The sequence below is a fragment of the Mollisia scopiformis genome (genome assembly GCF_001500285.1).
Source record: "Mollisia scopiformis unplaced genomic scaffold LY89scaffold_24, whole genome shotgun sequence".
Classification (NCBI taxonomy): Eukaryota; Fungi; Ascomycota; class Leotiomycetes; order Helotiales; family Mollisiaceae; genus Mollisia; species Mollisia scopiformis.
In genome coordinates this window covers 808,185-834,862 of record NW_017263604.1, presented here as the reverse complement: position 1 = coordinate 834,862, position 26,678 = coordinate 808,185, and the positions used below count along the sequence as shown (strand labels likewise).

The 26,678-nt window shown below is 47.6% G+C and overlaps 10 protein-coding genes across 10 annotated transcripts; 5 read left to right on the top strand and 5 right to left on the bottom strand.

Annotated features, from left to right (window-relative positions):
* Positions 1-386: 386 nt before the first annotated feature.
* On the top strand, positions 387-2,433 carry LY89DRAFT_655118 (histidine acid phosphatase-like protein). Its single transcript, XM_018212331.1, has 4 exons — positions 387-684; positions 807-1,265; positions 1,337-1,479; positions 1,594-2,433. The coding sequence occupies exons 1-4, from the start codon at positions 516-518 to the stop codon at positions 2,257-2,259; spliced, it is 1,437 nt and encodes a 478-aa protein (XP_018065677.1). The 5' UTR covers positions 387-515; the 3' UTR covers positions 2,260-2,433.
* A 1,070-nt stretch (positions 2,434-3,503) lies between these two features.
* LY89DRAFT_739517 (uncharacterized protein) lies at positions 3,504-5,342 on the bottom strand (the record flags this gene model as incomplete). Its single annotated transcript, XM_018220470.1, has 4 exons — positions 3,504-3,722; positions 3,773-4,236; positions 4,289-5,060; positions 5,151-5,342. 4 exons carry the CDS (start codon positions 5,340-5,342, stop codon positions 3,504-3,506), a joined length of 1,647 nt encoding a protein of 548 aa, XP_018065676.1.
* A 434-nt stretch (positions 5,343-5,776) lies between these two features.
* LY89DRAFT_689199 (MFS general substrate transporter) lies at positions 5,777-8,031 on the bottom strand. The gene is made up of 9 exons (XM_018215861.1): positions 7,610-8,031; positions 7,517-7,562; positions 7,411-7,466; positions 7,160-7,360; positions 7,005-7,106; positions 6,900-6,950; positions 6,764-6,845; positions 6,422-6,707; positions 5,777-6,362 (listed from the first exon to the last, which is right to left on the bottom strand). The coding sequence occupies exons 1-9, from the start codon at positions 7,787-7,789 to the stop codon at positions 6,032-6,034; spliced, it is 1,335 nt and encodes a 444-aa protein (XP_018065675.1). The 5' UTR covers positions 7,790-8,031; the 3' UTR covers positions 5,777-6,031.
* A 368-nt stretch (positions 8,032-8,399) lies between these two features.
* LY89DRAFT_759244 (putative cytochrome P450) lies at positions 8,400-9,930 on the top strand (the record flags this gene model as incomplete). Its single annotated transcript, XM_018221459.1, has 3 exons — positions 8,400-9,094; positions 9,140-9,523; positions 9,586-9,930. The coding sequence occupies 3 exons, from the start codon at positions 8,400-8,402 to the stop codon at positions 9,710-9,712; spliced, it is 1,206 nt and encodes a 401-aa protein (XP_018065674.1). The 3' UTR covers positions 9,713-9,930.
* On the bottom strand, positions 9,680-11,565 carry LY89DRAFT_242402 (uncharacterized protein). Its single transcript, XM_018206121.1, has 2 exons — positions 10,678-11,565; positions 9,680-10,631 (listed from the first exon to the last, which is right to left on the bottom strand). The coding sequence occupies exons 1-2, from the start codon at positions 11,417-11,419 to the stop codon at positions 9,889-9,891; spliced, it is 1,485 nt and encodes a 494-aa protein (XP_018065673.1). The 5' UTR covers positions 11,420-11,565; the 3' UTR covers positions 9,680-9,888.
* Positions 11,566-13,530: 1,965 nt separating this feature from the next.
* On the top strand, positions 13,531-14,400 carry LY89DRAFT_786930 (WSC-domain-containing protein; the record flags this gene model as incomplete). Its single annotated transcript, XM_018223029.1, has 1 exon — positions 13,531-14,400. The coding sequence occupies one exon, from the start codon at positions 13,531-13,533 to the stop codon at positions 14,233-14,235; it is 705 nt and encodes a 234-aa protein (XP_018065672.1). The 3' UTR covers positions 14,236-14,400.
* Positions 14,401-14,659: 259 nt separating this feature from the next.
* On the top strand, positions 14,660-16,364 carry LY89DRAFT_655112 (S-adenosyl-L-methionine-dependent methyltransferase). The gene is made up of 5 exons (XM_018212330.1): positions 14,660-14,900; positions 14,964-15,482; positions 15,566-15,897; positions 15,953-15,968; positions 16,014-16,364. Exons 1-5 carry the CDS (start codon positions 14,718-14,720, stop codon positions 16,158-16,160), a joined length of 1,197 nt encoding a protein of 398 aa, XP_018065671.1. The 5' UTR covers positions 14,660-14,717; the 3' UTR covers positions 16,161-16,364.
* LY89DRAFT_242384 (uncharacterized protein) lies at positions 16,195-17,435 on the bottom strand. Its single transcript, XM_018206120.1, has 3 exons — positions 16,936-17,435; positions 16,576-16,886; positions 16,195-16,498 (listed from the first exon to the last, which is right to left on the bottom strand). Exons 1-3 carry the CDS (start codon positions 17,218-17,220, stop codon positions 16,423-16,425), a joined length of 672 nt encoding a protein of 223 aa, XP_018065670.1. The 5' UTR covers positions 17,221-17,435; the 3' UTR covers positions 16,195-16,422.
* A 1,531-nt stretch (positions 17,436-18,966) lies between these two features.
* LY89DRAFT_595081 (HET-domain-containing protein) lies at positions 18,967-21,054 on the bottom strand (the record flags this gene model as incomplete). The annotated part of the gene is made up of 1 exon (XM_018209840.1): positions 18,967-21,054. The coding sequence occupies one exon, from the start codon at positions 21,052-21,054 to the stop codon at positions 18,967-18,969; it is 2,088 nt and encodes a 695-aa protein (XP_018065669.1).
* A 1,599-nt stretch (positions 21,055-22,653) lies between these two features.
* On the top strand, positions 22,654-26,511 carry LY89DRAFT_689191 (uncharacterized protein). Its single transcript, XM_018215860.1, has 3 exons — positions 22,654-23,788; positions 23,839-24,416; positions 24,465-26,511. Exons 1-3 carry the CDS (start codon positions 23,126-23,128, stop codon positions 26,275-26,277), a joined length of 3,054 nt encoding a protein of 1,017 aa, XP_018065668.1. The 5' UTR covers positions 22,654-23,125; the 3' UTR covers positions 26,278-26,511.
* Positions 26,512-26,678: the final 167 nt, after the last annotated feature.

Below are 26,678 nucleotides of genomic sequence, written 5' to 3'. Positions count from 1 at the left end.
CGCCATACCCTCGGAGATCCTGCTATAGCTGCATATGTATGTGTTCTTTTGCTCAAGACACCTTAGAACCCCGGCGCTATGCTCTTTGAATATCCACACCATTCCGAAGAGCTACAACAGATGCTAGATCGAAAAATAAAACAAGCCCAATGACCTCGACAAGAATCAATGATATCGAAAGGAAGGTCATGTCCGCATCGAAGCTTTCGAGCATCAGCAGGATATCTTCGTGGAACATTGCACGGCAGAACCTGTGCGGAAAAGCTTCCGAAGTTGTGGCGTACCACTAGACTTACAACAGAATGACACGAGTGCATTTCAAAGACATGGCTTGATTCAGTACCCCGCTCTTATCGTGAAAAGAAATATGTGCATCTAGCTCAATCTCCAATCTCCACGGTGAAGTAGAATCATTGTCTTGTGCCCATTGCCCTTCATATTTACCTTATCGCCAATATTGGATCTTGTCTCTTCCAATTTTTCATCTTCGATCCTTCATCAACCAACTCTTCGTCATGGTTGCCTTCCACTTTCAAGTTTTGGTTTTGGCACTTCTACCCCTCATTGAAGCGAGTGAGACCATTCTCGGCGCCTTTATCTTCAGCCGCCACGGAGACCGAAGCACAAAGTCTTATCCACCCACTCATTTGACAGATCTTGGATACCAACAGATCTATCAGTCAGGTACGTTTTGATCCCTTTCTTCGCATTACTGAAGAGCTTTGGGTCGAAACCTATGCTCCAACACGTAGCTCATCATGTTCCACATCCATAATGAAGCACTGTGCTGACTCCAATGACTTCAGGCGGTTTCTATCGCAATCGCTACATTACCAATGGCTCAACTCAGATCTATGGCATCAGCACGGACCTTGTAAAGTTGTCTCAGCTAGAGGTTCAGACAGCCGTCGATGATGTGCTCCAAAGTTGTGCAACAGGTTTTTTACAAGGATTGTACCCGCCAGTTGGAGCAACTCTGGGATCACAAACGTTGGCCAACGGAACTAGCGTTGAAGCACCCTTCAATGGCTACCAAATCGTACCAGTCAATGCTCTGGCCTCAGCTGTAGATAACTCTGGAGATGCCACTTGGTTGCAGGGAGCCAGTGGATGCGTGAATGCTGTTGCTGCATCTAACAATTACTTTTTCTCGTCGGACTACAAGACTTTGAGCAGTTCCACTGCTTCTTTCTATCAGAGTATCTTGCCTGTTATCAACAACACTTTTACTGCTGCTACGGCCATCTACAAGAATGCTTACGCAAGTAAGTCTCCGCTGTTGACGCTTCAAATCTGTCGCAACGATTTCCCAATCTGCGGACGCTGACTTCAACAGTTTGGGATCTCGTCCAAGTTTCTATGATCCACAATGCCACTATCCAATCCTCTGACCTTCTTACTCCCGCCAATGTCCTTCAGCTTGAGACTCTGGCAAACCACCACGAATTTTCTCTTGCTTACAACGCATCAAACTCATTGGTGAGTCAATCTCTTCTATCTCTCGTCTCCTGCGTATTTAATCGTCGAATATTTTCTGGTCCTTTCCTTTCCATAGCACGCAACAAGTGTTCTAACCTCTCAATCTCGTATCAGGTAGCCATTGCCGGATCTGTCCTCGCTTCCCAGATTGTGGAGTACTTGAACATGACTCTCACTACCACAGCACCAAAGCTTTCACTCCAGCTCGGCGAATACGCAGCGTTCCTTTCGTTCTTTGGCCTGGCCTCTCTCCCATCCGTATCCGATAACTTCACAGGCATCGTGAACTTTGCTTCTTCCATGACTTTTGAGCTCGTCACAAACGCTACTGTCACTGGAACGGCATACCCACCCGTGGACCAAGTTTCCGTTCGTTTCCTCTTCGCCAATGGAAGCGCTGCTGATACTCCCCTGATGCCGTATCCTCTCTTCGGACAATCGAGCTTGGAACTTCCGTGGACTACTTTCATGACCGAGATGAATAAGATTTCCGTCAGTGGGCAAGCGGACTGGTGCACGGCGTGCGGAAATACGTCCACTGGTTGCACCAGCACGAGTACCTCTGTTGTCACTGTTACAGCTACCCCTGGAGCTACCGATTCGTCTCGAGACAATGGAATTTCCACTGCGGTCGGTGGAGTCATTGGTGCAATGGTGACACTTGCCGTTATCTTGGGTATTGAGGCACTTGTGCTACTGCTGGTCGGGCTGAGAATTGTTGAAAAACGATCTGCGTCACCTGTGGTTGTTACTGAGCCTCAAGGTGGATTGAAGGCATAGATACGAAGGACAAATTGACAAGGATGGATGCTCTGCATCTCGTGGGAGTGAGTATTTGGCGATGTTGTTGCAATAAGCGAGGAGAAATAGGCGACTTTACAACTTAATGAATGATATTATGTGCCCAGTGTCGCTCAAAGTTGTTGCTGGATCTGGTGCTTCATCTAATTAAAGAACCAAGAGAATATAGAGCACGAAGATACGTGACATTGTAGGTAGGAGAGACTTCGGTCTGGCTTACCAATAATCAGTAGATTCTGCTGCTCAAGGCTTGAGTCTTGATCTGAAGAATTCATACCATCTGCAGCCGATTGAGAACCAATTGAGAATAACACCTTTCCGGAAAACATGGGGATCGACTTGGAGACGACTTGGACGATAGCGAGACCGAATCCCGCAACTCACAGATTACATAGATTAATAGCATCTTGACAGTGTATGTTATTAAAGCTGGCCGTCAAGTGTTTCAGCATTCGGGGGTTCAGTTCGCGCCGCAGTTTGTCAGCTGCTACTGCGAACTTGTCATTTAGGGGGCTGTAAGCGTGTATTCCAAGCCTACTTAGTGCTTATAGCATGCGCCGCTGACAAATATGGTTTCTGAGCCTGAACTAATAAAGCTGTGCTATCATACGTTATTGGATCTTTGAATCCTGATAGTGGAGCAAGAAAGGAATTTTATAAGACCAACCAAGTTTCCGATATATGTTGGATAGAACATTGAGCTCAGGCCTCAAATAATTCAGACTCAATCTAAAAGCTCACCACATCAAAAAAGTTCACACAACATGTCTCAAACAACATCCTCCATTCCCCTCCTCTACATCGGTAGAACTCGACCAATCGCTCTCCAGCTCGAACAAAGCTTAGCTCCCAAATTCCACTACCTCGCCATCATCGATGCCGACAGCTATAGCCCAGCCAATGTTCGCTTAATACTCAAAACGCTGAACCCGACTCCCGCAGGTATCATGGTTGGGGGAGGACTTCCTGTCGAATACCAGGAAGAAGTGAAGAAAGTGGTCGAGGAGTACAATGAGCAGCTGGGGAAAGAGTTGAAGTTGGTGTGCATTCCTGTTGGGATTAGGGAGAAGGCTGGAGCGGACGGCTTGCTGGTGTGGTTGAAGGAAGCTTTAGGAGAGCAATTCGGGATTGACTGGTGATTGAGTGCCCGTGACTCTGGCTAAAATCTCTGTACATACAATTGTAAGCCATACGTCCCAAGATAGACTTGATTACTGCTTTCCTTACGAAGGCGTCTCCGACTTTTCAGTCACCTCCAACTGATTCTTACTGCTGAATTTGACAAATACAGCAACTAAAGACCTGAACGGTATATCGTCCTGCCCATCTTCGAAGTCGTCCATATATCGAAGCTCCAAGGCTGTCTCGTACGTGGGATAACCAGTGCGTTTCAGCCAGATAACATTTCCCTTGATCTCGAAGGGCCATACATCATTGATGACCTTGATGATGGTTAGTGGTCTTTGCTTCTTGAGGGATTCGATATACATACATTTCTTCTGTCAAATTTGTGCCGCTCAGTTTCTTTCTCATCGATGAAACGTCCCCTGTGCGTACACCGCATGTCTCGAAAGTTTTTATCGCGTTCATGGAACTCAGTTCCAGCGTACGTGTGGGGGAATTGCGCAATCCATTCCCAGGCGTTAGGGAATTTCATGCTATGCTGTCCACCACAACCACACGTCTTCTGGTGGAAGTCTCTCAGCCAGTCATTCTGTTCCTCTGGCGTCATTTGATTATATCTACCGAATTCATGGTCGTGCTCCCAATCTTTCATCACAAAATCTTCGAGATCCTTTTTTTTGAGGATGGGCTTTTTATCAACTTCTAATCCCAAAGCCTTGAAACTAGTGTAGAGAACTAGATCAACTCCCCTGAGATCATACGGCATACGACCAACGGTATCCTCGTTCGTGTGGAAATATTTGTGTTGACAGTGATAGCCGATAATGCCACCTTGGATCCATGATCAGTCTCAGATAGAGGAGCTATTGATTTGAGGACTTACCTTTCTTGAGAAAAGCCGGGCAATGGAACAATGCTTGCACCCCTTTGTACAGTGGGAAGACAGTCGATTCCAGAAGCCGTATCCCTTGTACGAATGTACCACAACGCTCGGTGACGAAGAGATCATAACTAAGGAAGATCTGAAAGCCGTCTCGTATGGGCTCAATCTGGTAGTCACAATCTTCCACAAATGCAGCCCAATGGAGAGCATGTTGTCTGAATTTGGGAGTGTCATGCTTGACGCTATCTTCACTTGAGGTATCCCATTGTTTCTCGTCATATGGTTCGTCGGGAGGATGACCTTCACGCAGATCATCAGAATTAATATCGTTTCCGAGTACTCCGACAACTGTTCCAGTGATCGGATCTTGATCAACGACGACATTTTGGTCGGTTTCGTCGGTCCAGGGAAAGCGACTCCAATCTTCATTGTTTAGTACACTAAGCTCTCCACCAGTATGATCCATAGGAATACAACAAATCAAAGTTCCCAAGAAATTCGCATCGTCCGAGATCCTGAACGGCTTTTGAGACTTGCTCGCAGGTCCTTGCATAACGTAGAGTCCTTCGAACTTGGCTGTAACACCTCGATGCTGAGGTCGAAGTTTCAGAAACTCTCCTTGGAAGCTGGGGAGAAGTATCTGTGAGATGAGATCAAGAATTCCGACGTCATGGGGATGGAAGCCTGTGGTGATGCGATGTGCTTCCAATCTGCCGATTTTGTTGCAAGCTTCTATCAAGCGGTGCAAACCTTTAAACGTCTTTGGCGACCGCTATTTGGCAACGAACTGGTCAGTAACAGTACTTCGTCTTCGCTCGAATTGTGCTTCTGTGTGCAGTGCAAAATAGAAAGGGGTACTCACCTCAAATGGAAATTCAATCTTTCTTGAGATAATGTCCTCATCCGCATCATTCCAGTAAATGACGACCTGATCATAGACATCAAGAAGGACCGAGCCTCCGCAGCAATACCGTGCTGGTGCTTGTACTCCGTCTACAGCCTGAGAGAGGTCGTTGATGAGCCTATCCTGACAGGTTTGTTGGAGTGACTTCATTGGTTTTATGCATTTCTGGACTTCTTGCGGTGCAGGCGATGCCCCATCGTGGGCAGAAAACTGATTCGTCCTAAGATGGCGGCGATTTAAAATAGATTTTTGGAATTAAAGATGCAATCGATGATTATATGTTGCTGGGAAGCTTAGTTGTACAAGGAAGGCACTTCCTGGAAGACTTGCTTTGACTTGGCGAAGAAAGAAAGCGGCATGGGCTTACAACACAGAAGCACCACGATCATCCAGCTGCTTTCTTCTTTCTACAATTAAGACTGCTATCAGCGATAGAGTCTTGATGCAAGCCGAGCTTTCAGAGAGGAAGTAAAGAGGTCAAACGAAAACTCTTGCAAATCTTTAATCTCTACAATCAAAGACACCTGAGTGCTTTATTGAATTGCTGAAAAGAGTTCTGTGCTTAATTTAACAGAAAATTTGCGCTTTGATTTTGAGGTCTTGAGAGAGAGAAAGGACATTTGTCATGAACATGTAGGGACAAACTCAACCTCAATAGCTATAAACAAAAGTCCACCTCTGATCGCCCCTTCTTCCATTCTCACCCCTCTCCTCAGCCCTAACCTCCTCCTCACTCCAAGTCGCAATCCTCTCCTTCCTCCTCGCATTCTCCCACATATAAGCCCCCCTCACACCCGCAAACCCCAACATCCCCACCGCCATCAAAATCATCGTAACCTTCAACGGGTACCCATAACTCGGCGCATATTCCGCTTTAAATAATTGTCCTGCAATAACCCCTGCGATGTTACTATATCCATTGATACCAATGATAACACTTCTGGGACCGAGGAGAAGCGTGTTATTCGCGAGCCAGGTGACGATGAGGGACCGGCTGAGAAAGCACCTGCGAGGCAGATATGGGTGAATCCGTAGCGGAGGGAGGGGTCGGTAGAGGTGAACATCACGATTAGCCCGATTAGGGCGAGGAACATGGAACAGATGGTATGGAGCGAGCGTTCGTGAAAATGATCGGACGAGTAGACGAAAGCGAAGAGTCCGAACGCTCCACTGGTATTTGTCAGCTCGCTGTAGAATCGCGCACAAGAAAAGAAATGAACGGTACTCACACCACGAAAGGTGACACGCTCATTAAATTTGCTTTCACTCCGGAGTAGCCCATACCCTTGACAACAAGGGGAAGGAAAGTCCCAAAAGCGCTGACTGGCAGGGTAGCAAGGATGTTGAACACGACAGTCAACAACTTCTTCCAGTCGAGGACGACATCTTTGATATCGCGCATGCTGACCATTCGAGTTGCTTTGATCTGGTTGCCTTCGGCATCTACCTCATAGACTTTCATCACATCGACATCCATCCGATGAATGGCATGTGCTCGTTCGGCTTTTGATAAAACTGGAAAGCAAATTATTAGTGGCAAATGGGTGAGAGTGTACGATTGCAAAGCTTACACCAAGCGGACTTTTGATTGGCTGGAAGCATGAAGAACGAAAGTATTGCCATGCCAAGAGTACAACCGCCTTCAATCAAGAACTGTGTAGAGGATGTTAGAACGACTACCTCTGAACAGGATGATCATAAACTTACGAGCAATTGCCATCCTTTGAACTTAGAGTGTTTGATCTGGAAGACGCCATACTAATAGATAACATCAGTCTTTCTGTATCTTGGAAATGAATGATCCTCACTAACAGCAATAAGTCCCGAAAAAGCTCCAGCAATGGAATACATTCCAGCAAACAGCCCAAGTCGAAATGCGAGATGGTATTTCGGGTACCACGTGGAGAGGTAGAACTATTCAAAGGATCAGTATTCTAGCATCTCCTCGGTAACACATGAACACTTACAAAGACACTAGGTACAAACCCCGCCTCAGCCACACCAAGCAACAACCTCAACGCAATGAGAGTACCACTATTTTTAATCCCAGCATGTCCCATACAGATACTTCCCCAAGCGAGCATCATGATGGAGATCCAGTACTTGACTCCGATGCGGCGACCGATGATTGTCGAGAGTGGTTGGAGAGTGACGAAGGTTACAGAGAGCTTTTATGAATTCTTAGTGAGATTGGTGGGATGATCACAGGTTGACTCACAAGAGATACTGCGTTTGAGATATCGTTTGGTTTGAGATGAGCATCTTTGGCGAAAGCTAAGAGACATGTCAATCTGATGTGATGAATTGAGGGGCAATTGACATACTTGTCGTAGCAGCATTTCCGATGTTTGTCTTGTCGATGCCACACAACTGCAGGGGCTCAATCCTGAACAATTTCTCACAGGTAGAATACTGACCATAAAGTTGAGAGCAAGAACGGGCAGGATGATGCAATCCAGTTTGAGATTGATTGACCTGTCGAGTGCTTGTTCTTCAATGGATTGCGGTGCATAGAATTGTCTCATACTCGGCTGTGGTGCATCTTCAACAAGCTCAATGTCACCTAAAGGTTTCTCGAGACTCGTTCGTGATGCCATTGTCGAATCATTCAGCATCCCGGAGTTATTATTATGAAGTGAAGTAAAGTGTACACATGAATGCCAAGAAGAGATGAAAATATGTGAGTAGCGACTAGATGTGAAGATCTTTTGAGAAGTAGATGAGACAGAGCCTTGATATGCATAAAGAATTGTCTTGGATCTTACCCCACTATTCGAGTGCGGGACGCGTGCTGCTTCCCCACGGGGATTTGGTTCGTGGAATCGAGGCCAAAGACAAGTCTGGATTCAACTGAACGCAGACTTCACCCCAGGAATATTTGCTTTGTGTGTACTATGTGGGGTGCAGGGCAGGGATACTCGGAAGATAGGGAGGACGGAAGGGCGGATGAGCGGATGTCGGAACGACTCCCAGCCATGTCGTGTTTGCCGTGTCCCACTGCTTTGCAAGCAAAAAGCATCAAGCACGGCTTGGTAGATGATATGGTAAGATAGTGTCTAGAAGGCACTGAGGATTCTTGTTACGCGGCTAGCTGGGAGTCTATTTTACGTTGGCCAGAAAATTCGCAGTTGCTTCTAATTCGAACTTCTTTTGAAGTCATTGCAGATATCCTCACTCACAGAAATGAAATAGATTCTAAAGACGAAAATGGGTTCAATTCTTGTTGAAGAGGTGGAACGGAAAAGCGATTTCAACCCTTTGATATCCAACGATCCAAACCATATCTACGCCGAGTATGACACTCTTCGAGCGACATGTCCAGTAGCATACACCAATGAATACAATGGATACTGGCTCCTGACGCGATATGAAGATGTCAAGAAATGTGCATCTGATAGCGCGACATATATCTCATCAGTCAAGGCCGTTGTTCCTAGCGACCCTAGAGGCATTCGACGTCCACCATTAAATTTCGACGCTCCAAGGCATACACCATATCGCACAGCGCTGGATCGTACTCTGAAACCTGCAAGATTAAAGCGATTAAAAGGTATCCTCGAGAAACGTGCAGACATGGAGCTAGCGCCAATGCTCGATGCTGGAGGAGGAGACGTCTGTATGAAATTCGGAGCGAAGTTTCCAGCGTGGGTGGAAACAGAGTGGTTGAACCTCGATGAAGGCTCTACTTCCACTTTGGCAGCTACTGCGGCAGGCTGGATCAAAGCATGGCGAGAGCAGGACGGGGAAAAGACAACGGCACACTCGATGAAGATGTATGATATGGCCAAAGAACTTCTTGCGCAACGGCGGGAGAATCCGAGGTGTCCTGAAGATGACCCCGCATCATCGTTATTGCTCGAGAGAGACCCCGACGGCAATCCGTTGGACGAGGTGCATTTGATGTGAGGACTTTTGCCCAATTTCAAGAGAATACTAATACCACCTAGTGGAGCTCTTGGACAATCTCTCGTCGTTGGAATGGTTGCACCTCCTCTTCTGATTGGGGCGATCTGCAATCACTTGTCCAAGGACCAAGATTTACAGTCCCAGCTTCGGTCAGACCTAAGCCTGGTTCCAGCTGCCACAGAGGAGTTTATCCGCCTTTACACGCCATATCGAGGTTTCTGCAGAACACCTTCCACTGGAGTGACAATCCATGGACGTGACATACATGCAGGCGAACCCATCACCCTGTCTTACACCGCGGCTAATCGAGATCCATCCATATTTCCGGAGCCCGATAAGTTTATCCTGAACCGAGAGAACTTGACGTCCCATTTGGGGTTCGGAAGGGGCAGACACCGATGCGCAGGAATGCCATTAGCACGAATGTATGTGAGCCATAGTCCGAGGAAGTACCACTGAGTCTTTCTGACGAAAGTCATTTGCGTAGTATGATTCAGATAGCATTGAGAACGATTCTGAGACGGACGAAGGGTTTTGCTGTATGTGGACCATTAGAATATGCTAGGATGCCAGAGATGGGAATCATCAGTTGTCCTCTAAAGATGGACATTTGAAGATCTGCATTGTATTTCGACATATCTAGAACGTTGCACCGTAGAAACAGAGACCGATGAGTATCGGCGTCCATATGAATTTGTGTCTGAGTAGTATGCATGTGGACTCAGAGTTGAAAGAAGCCGATAGAAGACTCTAGCGTATTGCATGTGTTTCATGGTGATGATCAGGTTGGCTATTCCTCATGCCATGATCTCGAATCATTGACCTGTCCACTTGCGAAGTTCGAACTTGCGTAGTAATCGATTCCGGTGTCATCTGCTGCGAAGTTGGAAGACATGTCTCCATAATTCTCCATCGTGAGATCGTCAAGTAAACTCGGATCCATCAGGCTCAATAGAAGATCGTCTCTCTCCAGACCTCGAACTTCGTGTGCGAGGAATGCCAAATTGTCGAGTGAGGGGTTTGCCACAAGATGAGATTCTCCTTGACTCTCATCATTATTGTTTTCAGTATTTCGATTCCAGTGAGTGGTGGCATTTTGTAGGTCCGCAACCCCACCAGACTCTTGATTATCGTCCGAGACTGTTTCGCCCTCATTGCTAGAAGCTTTCAACACCTGTTCTATCAAGTCCGCATAGCGAACAATTACCGGCATCGAATCCATTGCTCGAAGCATTTTGAGAGATTTCTGGATATCTGAAGATAGTTCTTCCATACTCAGGCTTGCAGTTGATACGATGTCTTGACCATCGTGCATAAGAATAATGTATATGATGATAATAGTGGCATAAAATATGTGAGTGGCGTTGTACCACCAAGTTCGGAAGTATATTCGATGCGTGAATGCCGAAAATATTAGGTCAATGGAGGCGTGCGCAGCTGCCAGACAAGTAACGGTTTGTTGATGGGATAATAATGGATTTGTCGATCCCGCTAAGAATGGGCGATAAATGAACATCTTGGTCTGGAGAAATCCTGCGTGTGTAAGCAAGATGATGTACCACAGTGAAGGAGATCTCACGGATATGCAAGGTCAGCTTTTGCCGGCTTGCAGATTCTGACTCGTCGAACGAGACACTATCTGGCCTCAGCCAACTCGGAAGATTTGCTACCCACAAATCTAGCTTCCTTTCCAACTGTGAAGCAACATCTGCTCTCTCTTCCAGTGTCAGATCACGTGACGAGTGGTAGAGGTCCGTGGATGCTGCTCGGAGAACATCGTAAAGACCAAGTTGGGCAGGAATGATGGAGTCTTGAGATTCTTCAACATTTGAAATGTGCAAGCTGGCTTTAAAAGTTGCATCAACAGGAGCAGCAAAAGAGGGCAGTACGATAGATCGTCCAGACGAGCATGAAACTTTGATGTCCTGGATGTATATGCACGACCAAGTCCTGGACGCCACATCATCCTTACAAGTACTGGCCATGGCAGGTAATCCGATAGCAATAGCGGTCCTCGTTGCCATGCCACTATACATAAAGCTGGCATGTATTTTCAGAGCATGTTGAGAATAGATAGATAACAATAATAGAGTCTGCACCCCTTCTAAGGAGCAGACTTCGAAAGTGTCGCCTAACAGTCGTCGAGCTCGTTGAACATAGAGCTTGGATAAACGGATCGACGATGGCACAAATTTTGGGCCCCTTTTTCGATCCTCTTCTGTCCGAATTTCAAGTTCTTCCCGTTCCTTTCGCAGAGCATCGAGGGGTGCAGTGAGTGATCCAAGCGCTAGAACTGCATTATACAGGGCCAGGAAGTGCATCTGACTTCTAGATAGTCGTTTGAGGGCTGGAGTTCCCCACACATCCTTCTCGCTGACGAAGCCGGATATCTGGGTGGAAGCTTTTGAGCCCTACCAGCGACGGTCACTGGAGATGCTGGGCGCGGATCTGGAAGTTCAGAGCTCTCGTCGCAGAATAGATCAACAACAGAAACGGGAGTCTTTGACTGTACACCATCTTGTCTAGTCTCAGACGAAGTCGCAACCTTAGATGGTCCAGTGGTGCTAGAACTCATAATTTCTAGAGAAATCGTGCTAAACGGAGACAAAGCCTCTAGAGATTGAGATTTGGCAGCTTGTTGTCTCGAATGTTGGTTGCGAGAATGCTGCAGAAGTTGTTTGACAAGAACAACGTTCGAAGAATGTCCATAGAACTCAGTGCCACTAGTTTGGTGATTGACAGCTGCAACCGTGTTGATTTCTTCTTCATTGTATCGCGCGACGTTGTCTTGACCCTCGATGCTTGAATGATGGATGCCCGCGGTTGAGTAAATCCCAGAACTTTGGATTCCAAGCTGGGTTGGAGCCTGGTCATTGCTACCTCGAATGGTAGCCACATCACTCAAAATAGACAGTCTCTCTGTATTTGAAGGGGCTATTGTCCCAGGCTTTGCCCTCTTGGCACCGTAAACACAAGGGATTTCGCGGTCTGAAAGATTAGAGATCAGCACGGACCTGAAGACATTATGGAAGATCAGATGCATGCCTTTGCAGACCTGACACGGATATCCTTGGTCACATTTAGACTTCTTGACCCGACAAGTTTCGCAGGCAAGAGAAGCTCTAGGCTTGTACTTCCTCTTCCTTGGAGTCCCACCTTCCATTTGCGTCGAGTTCATGCCAGGGTCAATGTGAGAGTTCTCATCTGAACTTCACTCGGATGCTTAGATGCATCTTTTCAGCGTGCCAGTATTGAGACGTTGTGTCGTGAGGTTGGAGAATTGGTGGACCTGGAGAAAGTTTCACCCGGTGGAGATTGCCGAGACATCCATTTGCGGAGTAAAGACGCTAGTCTTCATCTGGGTTGTGGTGCAGCAAACAACGTTGGTAATGAACATGGCAATTCTAGGTTTCTATGATTCTTGAACTCTCCAAAGTCTTCAAGACTGGCTCGGAATAGAAAGAACTACCCGCACAGGGCGATAGGCGCCTGTGTAGGTGAAAATAGAAGAAATAACCATATGATCACAATCACATGACCTATCCCTGATTTCAAGAGCGTTTGTAATGATATGGCAAACTTATTCATCAATGGTAATTATAACTCAGCTAATGATCTTATAAGTTAAATCCTGCAAAGAAAAGGCCATATCGTGACAGCTCGGGCAGAGTTATCTCGCCTAATCCCGTTCCAAACAAGCCAGCTCTACCGAGCCGAGCCTCGTTTGCAATTCCTTTTCCAGCCTCAGCATAGAAGCTTCGTACAAATGGAGTTTTACAGATCATATCTATGTGTGTACAGCTTGCAAGATAATCATAACAAGCTTTACAAAATGCCACATAAAGTCATTCAAGGCAGAATCATGATCGATGCACCACATCTCCAAAAGCCACCCCCATTATTTGCTTTTGCTTGGCAATGTGGCCGGGTGAGATTGGGCTATTGATTTGTCACAATCTAGGAGTATTCTAGAGCCTCGTCTATATCGAGGACTGTTTTTCTGTGGCAGAGCCTTGTTGTTATGGCATTGCAACTACCCTCGAGACCTTCTGTGCAACTTTGCGATGGCAATCTTCAACAAGAGCACCTAATCATACATTCATATATCGAGTGAGATCACTCAATACTGGAATTTGAACATGTCATATCAACATCGCTCTGAGCAAACAAGGAATCCAGAAGGATTTTTGCGTCCCGTTCCGCATGTGGGCTGAAACTAGGATTCGCTGTTTTGCGGGAAGATTGAAATAGCAGAGACATTGTCTCACTCTGCAGACGCCATCAAATCGGAAAGGGGGCTGAAGACTTTCTCTCACATGGTATTTGTAGTCCAACGACCGCCCACAGCTTTCTCAGCAGCTTTGTCCCCAGCTTCTTACGCTTTGCACCCTGTACTATACGTCTTAGCACTTGTCTCCTTTACCAAAGAAACATGGTTGCCACTTCAGCTCCCTCAGGATACGTCTACGTTGGATGTTACGCTGACAATCAAGCGATACGCCTACTAGATGGAGCGATTTATACCTCTTCTTCCATGACAGTATCAGTATGCGCAGGCTACTGTAGCACAATAAGCGGTGCTCGATTCTACCCCCTTATCGGCGTCGAAGACGCAGGGCAATGCTTTTGCGGTTCGAGTTTTCCTCGAAGTCCTGGAATCGCCAACGAAGCTGGTTGCAATGAGGAATGCTCTGGAGACTCGACGCAGACCTGTGGAGGACAAGGTTATATCAACGTCTACAATGCGACTTCACTACCGTCTTGGATAACTCTTCTACCTTCTTCTACGTCGACGTCAACGAATACTGCGCAGGTCACCTTGTTGACTACCATCACGCAGACTCCGACATCCTCGCCTTCCAATTCGACATCACCGTCACCAGGGACATCAGCTGCTGTTGTCGCTCCTGCTGTCATTGCTGGCTTGCTGGCTCTTTCGCTTCTCGCAATTGCTGGATTATGGTTTCTCCGAAGAAGGAAGTGGAAGTCAATCTCTCAAACGAGCCCATCGCATGTTGAAGATCATAGTCTCGAGAATCAGAACAAGTCGAGGCCGGAATATGTTGCGGAGATGGATCAGAACAGGGTTACCCCACATCTGTCTGAGTTAGGCCCAGGGGTTCATGAATACCGGTAGGGCAGACGGAATGATAGATGAAGGGATATTTTGAATGCCTGTGGCGGGAGCAATTGCGTAATTGTTATTTCTATGATTTTTTCGGATCAGGCTCTGGAGTTAAATTTGGATGTGGGGAGTTGGCATTTGATGGTCGAGGTTCGACTCTAGTTTGGAAGAAAGAATGTCTGTAAATGCTGCAGCAGGGACTTAAGTCATCGAAAATACAATAATATCACTCCACCTCCAGGAAATGCGACACCGCATTCGTTACCAAATTCAAAGCCGAATGATTATCGACCCCAAATTCAAAAGTTTCGTCCATTGCCTCTTTCAGAGCCATACATGCGCCTCACAGCGGATAAATCCAAAAGTGGCTCTCCTCCGCTGCACTGCCCACACCACCTTATCTTCACACATCCAGACTCATTTTCCACTGCCATTCTCTCAAAATAATTTCAAACGGCGACTACTCGAACTACATTAGCAGTTACGCCTCTAAAATGTCAACAAGCACCCTCACCACCCTCCTAGCCTCCGTCCGCTCCGCCCTCGCCACCCCGTCCTCCCTCCTCCCCTCCACCTCCTCCGACCAACAAGCACGCCTCGACCTCATAGACCTCCTCCCCGAACTAAACGCCGCCCTCATCGGCGACACCGCTCACCTCCGCGAACTCGCCTGGTCGGTCCGTCCCTCTCTCCTTTCCCCCTCTCTTTCCCCCCCCCCCCCCCCCCCCCCCCCCTTACAGGCAATCCACGTCCTGCCCCTCGCCGCCATATCCCGCTGGAAACTCGCCTCACACGTGCCCCTCGATGGCGAGATCACCTACCACGAGCTCTCTTCCAAAACCGGCATCTCCTCGCCCCTCCTAAAACGCATCCTCCGGCACGCCATGACCAGCCGACTCTTCCTCGAGCTCCCCAGCGGAGAAATATCCCACTCCCCGACCTCCCGCCTACTAGTAACAAACGACGGCCTAGCCGCCTTCGTAGACCTGCACACCGAGACGGCGCTGAAGAGTATAGCGCACACGCTCGACGCGCTGGAGAGGTGGCCTGAGTCGACGGATCCGCGGGAGGGCGGGTATAGTCTTGCGCTGGGGAGGGGGGGCGAGACGAGCGTTTATGAGGAGGTGGCGAAGGATGAGGGGAGGATGGTGGGGTTTGGAAGGGCGATGCGGTTTTTTAGTGAGGGGGAGGGGTATGAGGTTGGGAGTTTGGTGGAGGGGTATGCGTGGGGTAGGATTGGGAAGGGGGTTGTTGTTGATGTGAGTTTGTTTATTTTTTGGGGGGGAGGTGGGGGGGGGGTTTGTTGATTGAGTGAGAGAGGAAAAGGAGTTAACGGAAGTAGGTTGGCGGAGCAAACGGGTTCGCGAGCGCGGCGATCTCGAAGGCGTTCCCGGAGTTGGAGATGGTGGTGCAGGATATTCAGGATATGAAGGTGGAGTATCCGGGTGCGAATATTAGGTGGATGGTGCATGATTATTTTACGCCGCAGCCGGTGGTGGGAGCGGATGTTTATTTGTATCGGTTTGTGTTTCATAATCTGTATGATGAGAAGGCGGTTGAGGTTCTGAGGGCGGCGGTACCGGCGCTGAAGAAGAAGGGAGCGAGGATTTTGATTAATGATGAGTGTTTGTCGGAGCCTGGGAAGGTGAGGTGGAGGAATGAGAGGGCTGCGAGGTATGTCTTGTCCAACTTCTGGAATGAGATGCTGTCTTGCTAACTGAGTTTTTAGAGGTCTAGATGCCATCGTAAGTTGGACGTACAGAACTTGTATTCTCGCTAACGGTGCATAGATGCTAGCTTGTATGAGTGGACGAGAAAGAGAATCAAGTGATTGGGAAGGTTTATTTGAGAAAGCTGATCCTAGATACAAGTTCCTCTCAGCGAAAATTGCTCCACAATCTAGGTTGTGGTTGATAGAGGCTGAATGGACTGGATGATCGGCAAAAGACGAAGCTAGTCCGTGCAGATCTTAGCTATACAAGTACATCAAGCCCATCAAGTTGAAGGCGGGCCCCTTTTTTAGCGAGCCGAGTTGCTACAGTCTTTGAAGAATGGAGGAATGATGTAGACATTAAGATTGAATTGTTTGGGATTGAGACTTTCGTCTTGCTTGATTTAGCCTTAAGACTTTTGGAACAGATGCTCCACTCACGTCATGAGTGACTAACTCACAACAAGGAGTAGCCACCGAGCTTAAAATTAGGTGAAATTCAACGCTGTACGCAGTGACAAAACAAACACGCTCTCAAAAACGAAACAAATTCCTCCCATCAACCTCCTCACTGAGCCCCTTTCCCAACCCTCCTCCTCTCCCCCACCGCCACCCTAACAGTCAACACCATAACCACCAACCCGATAATAAACAACGGAATAAGATTCCACTGATACCCCTCCATCACCCTCAACCAATGATTCAAATAATTCCTATCAACCTGATGCTGCAAATCCAGCGCCAACAAAGCCTTCGTCCAGGTGCCCGGCGCCCAGTTATCCAACGGGTATCCGTGACCCTGGAACTGCGCCGCGATGGGCTGGGCGATGCTTTGGCCGCTGGTCTGGTGCACGACGACGAAGGTGTATGCCAGCGCCGAGAGAGTGAGGAGGAACGAGAGGATTGTTAGTACCGTGTAAGCGAGGAAGATCGTTGATGGGCGAGTGATATTCTGTTCACTCATCAACACTGCTCTCTCTTAAAAGAAAAGAACAACACACCCTCCTCTCTCGGCGTCGCATCCACCAGAGGACCAAAAAGCCCCCAAAACAGACCCCTACCAACGCCGTCCCCGCGGCGCCGTTGCTGGTGTGCCCCTCGTTGACTAGAAGATGCGCCGGTTTGGCGTTCATGAAGATAGTCGTTCCGTCGGCTGCGGTGAAGGGATATTGATTCGCGCCTGATCGATGGAGATAGCCCACAATGCTGCTTATGAACGCCAACTCCATCGCGGAATCGACCATCAGCACCAGGAGCGCTATAAAGAGGTGAAGCAGCGCCGCCATCTTTGCCGTTGCTTGACCGTAGAGCAAAACGCTCAGAAAGAACTTTTAACGAAGACAGCCCAAAAATCTGGGGAAGATTAAGAATGAAAAACTAAGTTAACCATAAAGTTTTCTCGGGGACTTTCCTCCCTTTATGACAACGAGGCTGAGAAAGCAGAACGGAAATTTGCCCCACTGGTCGGCATGCGGTGGTCAGCAACGCAGCATGCACGTTGCAACCACCAGCAGCTGAGGGGGCTGAGAACTGCCATATAGATTGAAAATCCCGGGTTGGCGGGCAGCGGCCGCGGGTAAGCACAGGGCTTGGCGAGGGTGGAACAGGCAAATGAACATTCGGGCTGCGGAAGGGTGATGTGATGTGGGATTTGCTTGACGCGTGGAACATAATAATGCGCTGGCAGTTGTGCTGAACATTACTTTTGTTTGCCGGTTTGTAGGACCGGTTGGATGGTTCGGATAGGCTAACTATATGGCGAAGAGGTTTGTATCCTGGGTGGAGATCTCTCGTTAAACGCTACAGGTGGAAATGAGAAGAGGAGTTTCGTTTACTGGAGAGATTTGTGTAATGATCTACGTCTGGGGTAAGATTCTTTTGGAATCTTGCAAGCAAACTTTTACTCCACGTGGAACTCAAGCTTACTATATCTGGCAAATGCGGCGACTGGCATCGGAGCTCCGAGATTGTTGGATTGCGGTCGGTTCAAGAAGACAATGTGACTCGTTGCAATTGTTGGAAATGGATTCGTCGAATGAGTCGCGATTGTTGGCATACGTTACGAGACACGTGATGTGTGGAGGGGCTGTAAGATGAGGCGCAACTTGAAACACGAAGGAGTTAGGCTGGAGATTTTGATTTGGGAGAAACCGCATAGGTGGACTTTGATGTGGTTGGGTCAGAGTCAGGTAAAAATAGTGTTTGGCGAAGTATTTCAATAAGGCTGAACTGAGACATCGGCTTGGTTATGTGTAGAACAAGACTAGTAATGATATCGACTCGTCGACGGTATGTCATCGGGTCATCCTTCATATAAATGCCAAGTGGCCAAGAACCAATCTCAATGATGGATGCAGATTAGAATAGCAGTTGATGCCTCACGTGGTTGAATCCCACCAGTGCCGTCGTGTTGTTGCCCAATAACATCGTTCGAACTAGATGAAATAAGGTTTCTATCCCACAACTTGCAAGTTTAATCAGGTAGCCATAGCTTTGAGAAATAATTTTACAGAGAATCTCTCGGACAGATGCAACTCTCTCGCATGTGACAAGATGACAATGCAAGTACGGGTTTCTCTAAGGTATCTTCTTCTATGAACTTCAAAAAGATAATTCTTACATTCCAGTGCGCTTGCATCCGAGTACTTCATTGCACATGCTAAGAAACCGAGGAGAAGACACTTCTACTGAGGACGGAACGACAAAGGTCAAGTGACCATCCTGCTTCACAAGCACAAACCATAATACCTCTGAAACCAAAACCAGTGTAGAGTATCGAGCAGAACCAGAAACAGACTCGTGCACAAGCAAGCAAAGCAAAGCAATACATATCCTTGACACAAATTGAAAACAAGGGCTACAGGCAGGCGATAGAAATAAAATCCCAGCAGATTGTCTGAATGCGTTGGATAGATGATTACGGACTCGGGATAGCGATCATTCGCCCCAGAGACAGACATCTCGTCATTTTGCCATTCTTAGGAAATCGTTGGTCATGGAGTGTTGCCCATGACTTGTTCCCTTCAACAGAGTCATCCAATCGTTACATCTATCCATTCCAACTCTTGCCGTTCCCATATGTCTTGGGGAACGCGCCCCAGAGCTTTTCGGTACGCAACGCCATTATCCCATCCGATCCACATGACATGATAGAAGTTGTAGATTTCCAGAGACTTGTGCTGCTCATTGATCACCCATTCTTCGAAGTCGAGATTATTATCGCGTTTTGGAGTCGTGAGCCCTTTTGATATCGCTATTAATTCTATTTTTAGGTTGACTTCCAGTGTTATTTCCTTGGAACTCTCGTCGTTTGGACCTAGAATGCCAGCCCAGTCGCCAAATCTATCATTTAGTAGAACTCGCCCGTCATTCCACTTGGGTTGGAAAACACTGCCGTTGTAGAGCCATGCCCTTTGGGTCCGCCCTGACAGATATCGAGCGTTAGGGCAGGTTGATCCGTTAACATCGTTATTGAGAGGAATAGGGTGCCAAAACTCCGTGTCCGGAAACTTCTCGTGCTTGAAATAGTTACGAACACTTCCGGTTGATCTTGGAGGAAGGTAGAGCGGCGCTTGAGAGACCAAGTCGCGACATTGATACTGGTGCCTAGTCCAACCCTGCGGCATAGATTGGGAATCATCCCAATTATGGAACTGGTATTTTTCCCAAGGCCTGAAGACTTGTTTCTTGGTCGATTGAAGTGTTTCACTTACACTCCACTGCACGATTGGTATGACTCTATGGGATGTCATGCTACCTTTAACTCGTGGCTGTGATGACCTTTTGATATAGCACTGGCCTGGATCCCAGCTCTGAGAAGAAGTTGGTCCTATCCAACCGACCCAAGACCAGCTGGGTAGACAAGGAAGCATATCTGACTTGATCATGGTAGTCCGCCGTCGCATAGTAAATGTGGGCTGCCATAGCAGAGCTATATCCAGAAACATGGATGGAAGCCCGGCAATAAAACCACCAGAAAATGTGCGATTCAAGACAGTAGTGATTCCAGAAAATGCGAATAATGCGTCCTCTGGATTTGTGAACTCCCGTTTCCCGTATTCCTGTATAAGGTCTACGTAGCCTGAAAGAGAAGGGAAAGGTGTTACAAAAATCTCGGATAGATATCTAGGACTGCCGAGCCTCACATTCTTATGGACTTTGTCTCTCTCTTCCCTCCAGTAGTTTCCGTTACACTCCCATTGCACCATGTCTCTATGGAATCTCAATCGTCGCGTAGAGAAAACGTCTTCTTGGAATGTCCATCCTCTTGTCCCCCAACGACTCGGTGTGCGTAGTCTATCGTCGAACAAAGAAACAGCGACGACTTGCAGGCGTGACGTAAGCTTGTGCACCTTTTGAACGAAATTCCTTGGTTTGGAGATCCCCCGCAGTCCTCTCAAGCCGTAGTTTGCATCGTCTCCATCCTCTGCGATGATAGTCAGATGGGAATTTGCAAAGATCGAGGCCATGTTGTCAATCTGTTGATACTTCCACTCATCGTCATCCTGTACAATGCATAGTGCATCTATCCATAAATATCTTTCTCCAAGATATTCGACCAGGTTGATGGCGTCTTTGATTGTATTTGGTAGCTTCTCGAGAACTTTCGGATCAATGAAAGCGCCTGGTTTCTGGAGCCTCGCAAGAGTTGCCTTTGTAGTCGTAAAATTCCGAACTTGTCCCCAAACATAACTTAGGGTTATGTAGTTCATATCGGAAGAAGCTGGCGCAAGACATCTCAGCCAAGTATCCACGAAGTACTGGGGACTGGAGGGCTGCAAGTATGTTTTGGCTTGCGAGATAAGACAACTGCTTTGATCGCTGCGACGATGTGATTTTTCGCAAATTGCTTTCCACTGCTTTGGGAGATGTTGGCCAATCCATTTCGCATCAAGGATTGTGATGGTGCTGCGTGGTTCTCCTGCAACTTGAAGGATGTTGTGGTTGAAAATATTCCCACTCTCATAAATTGTAACTACGCCAATCTGCCCTTTGTTTTTGCATATGATGACCCTGCCTGACGGCTTTTTCACCCAAAAATCCTCGCCAAATGAATCACATAGAGACAAATGCTTGTGACAATCGTTGATCGATGCAAGTCCCTGGTTGTTCTCAAGCATGTACTGTTCAGAATGTCTGATGGGTGCTTTGATCAGCCTAACAATAACATTGCAGATGGCGCAACCCTCCTTCTCTAACTTCACCAACCGACTGGTTTTTGCAGAGATTGTGGAACGAACTAAACCCTTGGACTTTGCTCGGGCTGACATCTCCTTGAAGGCCACGGTGGAGTCCATCAAGCAGCTGGCATAAATTCAAGACGATTATAGAAGGATGGGGTTGCGCATGAACTTTAAGGTGCAATGAGATCTAGGCAGCCGTGCGAACCGCGAGATTGCCTCAGCGAGGCTATGAGGCTGGCCAGAGAGTACTTCATCCATGTGCCTTAGCAAGCCACACCAGCCTCAGGCTTTCCGTGATGATCAACGATAGACGGCATCTGATAATTAATGTATACGGAGGTACAATGCGGCAATATGAATAAAACATCGTTGCTTTTGTCCTTCTGCCCAGGTAAATAGTGCGAAAACAAATCCTCGAAGACATGTGGCACGCTTAGTGTGAATGGAGAAAGAACGGTCGAGAAACGCTTACTCGAGTAATCCAAACCATGAAATGCATGCAACACAAAGACACAAATGACGAATCTAGAAACTATTCCACATCGTCTGACCGAGAAATCTTGATCATATTTGAGCACTAATGACTCGAGTTGGAGCTGCAACTGATCGCACGATCAACTTTCTCTCAGCCGCCTTTCGTGCCAATAGTCGTCCACATAAGCAGTTCCCACACGCCTAAATCAATACTGTACCCACCGCATCCACCGCGATCCCCCACGCGGCGCGAACTGATCATCGCGTTCTCGACCTGATGTGCGAGGGAGGGCTATGGAGTCGCTGAAACAAGGAACCACATTTATATTCGGATTGGGCAGTTGGGGTTCAGCGAATCCACCACCGCGAGAGGGAGCGATTGGTGGTGAACAAGAAATTCGAGTTGAGGTGACGGGTGGGATCTTATCGAGGACATTTCGTACGGTACGTAGGGATGTCTGAGATTTCAGACTTCAGGGGTGCAGACCATTTTTCAGGAGGCGACGGGACGGCGTTGATGATAAGGAAAACGTTTATTTTTGGCTGAAAGATAAGGGACATTGAAACGCCAAGAATTCAGAGATGCTTTCTTCAAATTTCAGCCAAGTGGCAATAATCTCTGGAGAGAATTGGAGAGGAAGTGAAAGTTGTGTTTTTCCTTCTATCCGGACAAGTGATCTAGACTCGGTCGCACAATTTAATGCATCGGGACGAATGCGCGTTGTGAAAATTAATTATTTCGTTCGCTGAATTGGCGATGACGTAACCTTAGGGTTGGCGTTCAGAGCCACAGCCACAACATGTGAAAGAGAGGCGAAGAAGCGGCGGCATCTTGTCTCTTGGCAGGTCCCACCACTATCCACCACTCTCCACCATGAAAATCCATTTCTGTGCGAAAATAACCCAGATCAACGAATCACACACACCGAAATCCATCTCTGCTCTCAATTGGGATGCCATTGCGTATTTTAAGTTACAGGGCGGCGCATCGTTGGGAAACTCGAGCGAGTGACTGGCTTTAGTCCCGGACGCTGCTGCAGGGACACTATCGCTGAACCAGGTAAAGACGAAGGCAAGAACCCAACGATATCAGATCTTTTTCCTTAGTCGCCGTCCTAGCACCCACTGGGTACAAGCTGAAAGTCGCTCCTCGTGTCTGCGTGTCCGATCGCGATTAACTCGACTTCCATATCTCCACTTCCTCCGCTGTCGTCGTCGTCGACCTTCTCTCCATTCTTCCCCCATCTCTATCATATGTCTGTATAGACATCACATTCGTTACCTTTCATCAAGTACACGAATACCAAGGAGCAATTATCTTGCTTACTAGAACATTAACCTAAAAGCTTCGATTTTCCCGCTCCACAAACATACGTCAATTCATCCATTGAAGCTTCAGGAAGCAGACCTTCGTTTCTTTCGTCACCAGTCTGCTGTGCGGCACTTCTTCACTGTCCGCATTTACCAAGTAGACTTTCAATCTGTTTCAGTAACTTACTACGAAATATTTTCTCAACGAAACGACGAACTTAACATGTCAACGCCAATCCAAGAGAAAGAGCAATTCTCCTTCCCGGCCTTCGCTGCAGACCCTCCTGCGAACCAAAACCACGAGCGAAGATCATCAGACGAAGATGGCACATTGCAAGGAGAGTTCGCAGAGGATGGAGTCGACCATAACCATCTGCGAGTTACGACTAGCTATGCGTCAGGACAACATCAGTTGGAGAAGGAGAGGGATAGATCACCAATGTCTATCACACAACAAAAAGAGCAGTCTAGACGACTAGACGATGACCTCGAAATGCTGCGTGCCGAACGAGTCGTCTCGAACGCCGAGAAGTCGAACGAGGATAGTATGGGCAGATCAAAGTCGATGATGGGAAGATCTCGATCGAGGAATCCTGGGGAACCTGTGGATGATTTTGATATCGATACGACACCTATACACGAAAAAACCAAGATCTATCAACCTCCAGCGCACCCTACGACAAAATTGGCAAAGTGGTTTAAGAAAATTCATAACTCGAGCTTCTTAGTTCGGTATTTCTTCTACATCTCACCACTCACCTTACTACTCCTCATACCTCTCCTGTTGGGGCTTTTGGTGTTCAAACAGACGACCGTTGGCGGTGTTAGGCTATTTTGGTTTGGAATATGGCTGGAGATCGTGTGGTTGACATTATGGCTTGGAAGAGTGAGTGCCAAAGCTTTGGTAGGATGGATGAACAATGCTAACATACAAAGATTATTGCCAAGATGATCCCATACCCCATGGGATTGGTCTCAAGTCTCTTTACCAACAACAGCAAGAAATGGAGAGACTTGGGCAAGGCATTAGAAGTCCCTGCAACGTTGTTCTTCTGGTGGCTTGCGATCGAGATCTCGTTCCTTCCAACGATGAAGAATCATCACTTAGATGGTAGCAAAGCTACGAGACCTTGGGAAGTGATTACCAACAAGGTCATTGTGTCCATCTTCGTGGGAGCTTGTCTGAACTTCTTCGAGAAGATCATTATTCAACTCATTGCTATCAGCTTCCATCTGAGAACCTACGCAGACCGCATCGAAGTCAACAAATTCCAGATCCAGAGTTTGGTCAAGCTGTACGTTTACTCCAAGGAAAAGATCGCGATGGAAGACTCGGAATTTGAGGTCCATCCCCAGTCAGGTCCAGCATCTGGAGCAAGGACACCCATGGCATATGTCAACAAAGCCCAGAAGAATGCTCGTCACGTTTTCAACAAGGTTGGTGACGTTGCAGGGAAGGTTGCAGGGGATTTTACAGGCCAAGCTGTGAAAAGTAGCAGCCATCCTCATCAAGTGTAAGTGTTTTTTATAATCGCTAGGGATATTGCTAACGAGGTTCATAGCATCCTGCAACTTTTGAACAGCACCAATGGCTCTCAAGTCTTGGCTCGACGTCTGTATCGAACTTTTGCGCAACTCGATTCTGAGACCGTGTTGTCCGATGATTTGCGACCAGCCTTCGATAATGATGACGAAGCTACTGCAGCCTTCACCATGTTCGACAAGGATCTCAATGGTGATATCTCGATGGAGGAACTCGAATCAGTTTGCGTTGAGATTGGTCGTGAGCGTAAAGCCATCACTGCTTCTCTCAAGGATCTCGATTCCGTGGTTTCAAAGTTAGACGACGTTTTCCTGTTCATCGTCGTCGTCATCACTATCTTGGTTTTGATTTCCTTGATCTCAACATCTGCATCGGGTGTTCTCACTTCAGCAGGTTCGACAGTTCTCGCACTATCTTGGCTATTCTCAGCAACAGCTCAAGAATTCCTCCAATCAGTCATATTCGTCTTCGTTAAGCATCCATTTGACGTTGGTGATCGCGTTACCATCTACGGCAATACTGGATCTGCACTTAAAGGAGACGACTACTTTGTCAAAGAAATCTCTCTTCTCTATACCGAGTTTAAGAAAATGGAAGGTCATGTTGTTCAAGCACCAAACAGTTATCTTAACACGCTCTTCATTCTTAATCAACGTCGCTCTGGTGGTCTTGCAGAAGCTGTCCCGGTAACTGTCAAATTCGGCACAACACTCGACCAGATCGACACTCTCCGTCAACGCCTCCTCGAATTTGTTGGTTCCGAAAATCGCGAATATCAAAAGAACATCTTGACAGAACTTACAACCATATATGAAGCTCATTCTATCACCCTGAATGTCGTATTCTTCTACAAGTCCAATTGGCAAAACGAACTGCTACGTCTTCAACGCCGTAACAAGTTCATCTGCGCAATGATGGTCACTATGGAAGAGACTGGAATGGAAGGTCCACGTATGCGTCTTGCTGGAGCCACACAACAATTCCCTATGCACCTTCACGATGCTTATCCACCTCAATATACACCAGCTCCTGCATCTTCAGATGATCAAGGTCCTGGTCCTCGATCGGGCTCTTTGGCGAGAGAAGCTGCCGGGTATCCTGCTCCAATGGACCCTACGGCTCCAAACCCAATTGTCCCACAACAGAGTCTACGTCATCATCCCTCTATCCTCCGTAGTCGCGGCAGTTCAACCAGTGCCAACCGACAACGAGGCGAATCTATCTCAGCCATGGGCAAACGAGTCGATTTCTCTCTCGGCATGTCAGCCATTTCCTCCGGCGCTGATTTCGGCGATGTATACGAGGACCGCAGACCAATCCTCCCACCAACCATCACAACCACCTCCCCATCCCCCGGCCCATCCCGCACTCGCGCAAGCGAAGACGACGGCTCCGAAGCAGTTCGCACCGGTTCCAGGGACTCTAACCAACTGAGCAAAGTCCTAAGCGGAAGCAGCAGCAACAAAACGCACCGGAACCGCTTCTTCGGCCGCAGAAACAGGAGTAAACTAGGGAACGCAGACGAGGGCACCGATCTCGACGACCTTGAAGCTGGAACGAGGGAGTTTACCGTAGATGATTTACCGGATATTCCAGAGGCGTCGGGAGCTAATTCTGCGGAGTGGAGCGAGAAGGTTGAGGGTGAACTAGAGAGGAAGAGGAGGGAGACTGTTACTGGTGGTAATGGTGGTGGGGGACGGATCGATCCTAGGACGGGGATTGTGAGTCCGCAGGCGGTGGCGAGGGATAGTGCTTTGGAGAGGGGGGAGTTGCCTACTATGAGTGCTCCGAGGAGGGCGAGGACGGAGGTTGTGGGGAAGGGGAAGAGGTGATTGTGGGTTTAGCGGGAGTTTTAGACGGGTATAGATGATAGATGGATGGTGCATAGATGGTGGGATACCTTAAATTAGAGCCCGGATCGGGCATGGCATCGCGAAGCATTTGCTGGGCATTTCAGCGGGTAATTGGTAGTTCAAAGATAAGTTCCAGAAAGGAAGATCCGCAATGATAAGATGTTCGAAGTTCATATGTGAGGATAGAGATTTCACGATCCCTTAAGCTAGGCGTATTTCAAAATACTCTTTTCCAGCCTGTGTCTGTGGTGCGCTGTAGCTAATTTTGGCAGGCCTCAATTATTCCCTAAGCTGCCCTGTGGTAAACACACTTCTGTAGGCCTGAGGCATCAATCAATCTTCGCTAGATTTTCAGCAACTCGCGACCTGAATGTGCTATC

What these genes read in the sequence shown, in the direction of transcription:
- LY89DRAFT_242384 (XM_018206120.1), bottom strand. Translation starts at nt 17,220, where the DNA reads ATGGCGGCGCTGCTTCACCTCTTTATAGCGCTCCTGGTGCTGATGGTC. An exon ending in TGCGACGCCGAGAGAGGAGG is followed by an intron (nt 16,887 to 16,935) that starts GTGTGTTGTTCT and finishes ATGAGTGAACAG; the next exon opens with AATATCACTCGCCCATCAAC. An exon ending in ATTCCGTTGTTTATTATCGG is followed by an intron (nt 16,499 to 16,575) that starts GTTGGTGGTTAT and finishes CTCAGTGAGGAG; the next exon opens with GTTGATGGGAGGAATTTGTT.
- LY89DRAFT_655118 (XM_018212331.1), top strand. Translation starts at nt 516, where the DNA reads ATGGTTGCCTTCCACTTTCAAGTTTTGGTTTTGGCACTTCTACCCCTC. An exon ending in CCAACAGATCTATCAGTCAG is followed by an intron (nt 685 to 806) that starts GTACGTTTTGAT and finishes CAATGACTTCAG; the next exon opens with GCGGTTTCTATCGCAATCGC. An exon ending in ACAACGCATCAAACTCATTG is followed by an intron (nt 1,480 to 1,593) that starts GTGAGTCAATCT and finishes ATCTCGTATCAG; the next exon opens with GTAGCCATTGCCGGATCTGT.
- LY89DRAFT_655112 (XM_018212330.1), top strand. Translation starts at nt 14,718, where the DNA reads ATGTCAACAAGCACCCTCACCACCCTCCTAGCCTCCGTCCGCTCCGCC. An exon ending in TCCGCGAACTCGCCTGGTCG is followed by an intron (nt 14,901 to 14,963) that starts GTCCGTCCCTCT and finishes CCCCCCTTACAG; the next exon opens with GCAATCCACGTCCTGCCCCT. An exon ending in GGAAGGGGGTTGTTGTTGAT is followed by an intron (nt 15,483 to 15,565) that starts GTGAGTTTGTTT and finishes TAACGGAAGTAG; the next exon opens with GTTGGCGGAGCAAACGGGTT.
- LY89DRAFT_689199 (XM_018215861.1), bottom strand. Translation starts at nt 7,789, where the DNA reads ATGGCATCACGAACGAGTCTCGAGAAACCTTTAGGTGACATTGAGCTT. An exon ending in TCTCAAACGCAGTATCTCTT is followed by an intron (nt 7,361 to 7,410) that starts GTGAGTCAACCT and finishes AATTCATAAAAG; the next exon opens with CTCTCTGTAACCTTCGTCAC. An exon ending in TCAAAGGATGGCAATTGCTC is followed by an intron (nt 6,846 to 6,899) that starts GTAAGTTTATGA and finishes TCCTCTACACAG; the next exon opens with TTCTTGATTGAAGGCGGTTG.
- LY89DRAFT_242402 (XM_018206121.1), bottom strand. Translation starts at nt 11,419, where the DNA reads ATGCACTTCCTGGCCCTGTATAATGCAGTTCTAGCGCTTGGATCACTC. An exon ending in AAAGCTGACCTTGCATATCC is followed by an intron (nt 10,632 to 10,677) that starts GTGAGATCTCCT and finishes TTACACACGCAG; the next exon opens with GATTTCTCCAGACCAAGATG.
- LY89DRAFT_689191 (XM_018215860.1), top strand. Translation starts at nt 23,126, where the DNA reads ATGTCAACGCCAATCCAAGAGAAAGAGCAATTCTCCTTCCCGGCCTTC. An exon ending in TGACATTATGGCTTGGAAGA is followed by an intron (nt 23,789 to 23,838) that starts GTGAGTGCCAAA and finishes TAACATACAAAG; the next exon opens with ATTATTGCCAAGATGATCCC. An exon ending in AGCAGCCATCCTCATCAAGT is followed by an intron (nt 24,417 to 24,464) that starts GTAAGTGTTTTT and finishes CGAGGTTCATAG; the next exon opens with CATCCTGCAACTTTTGAACA.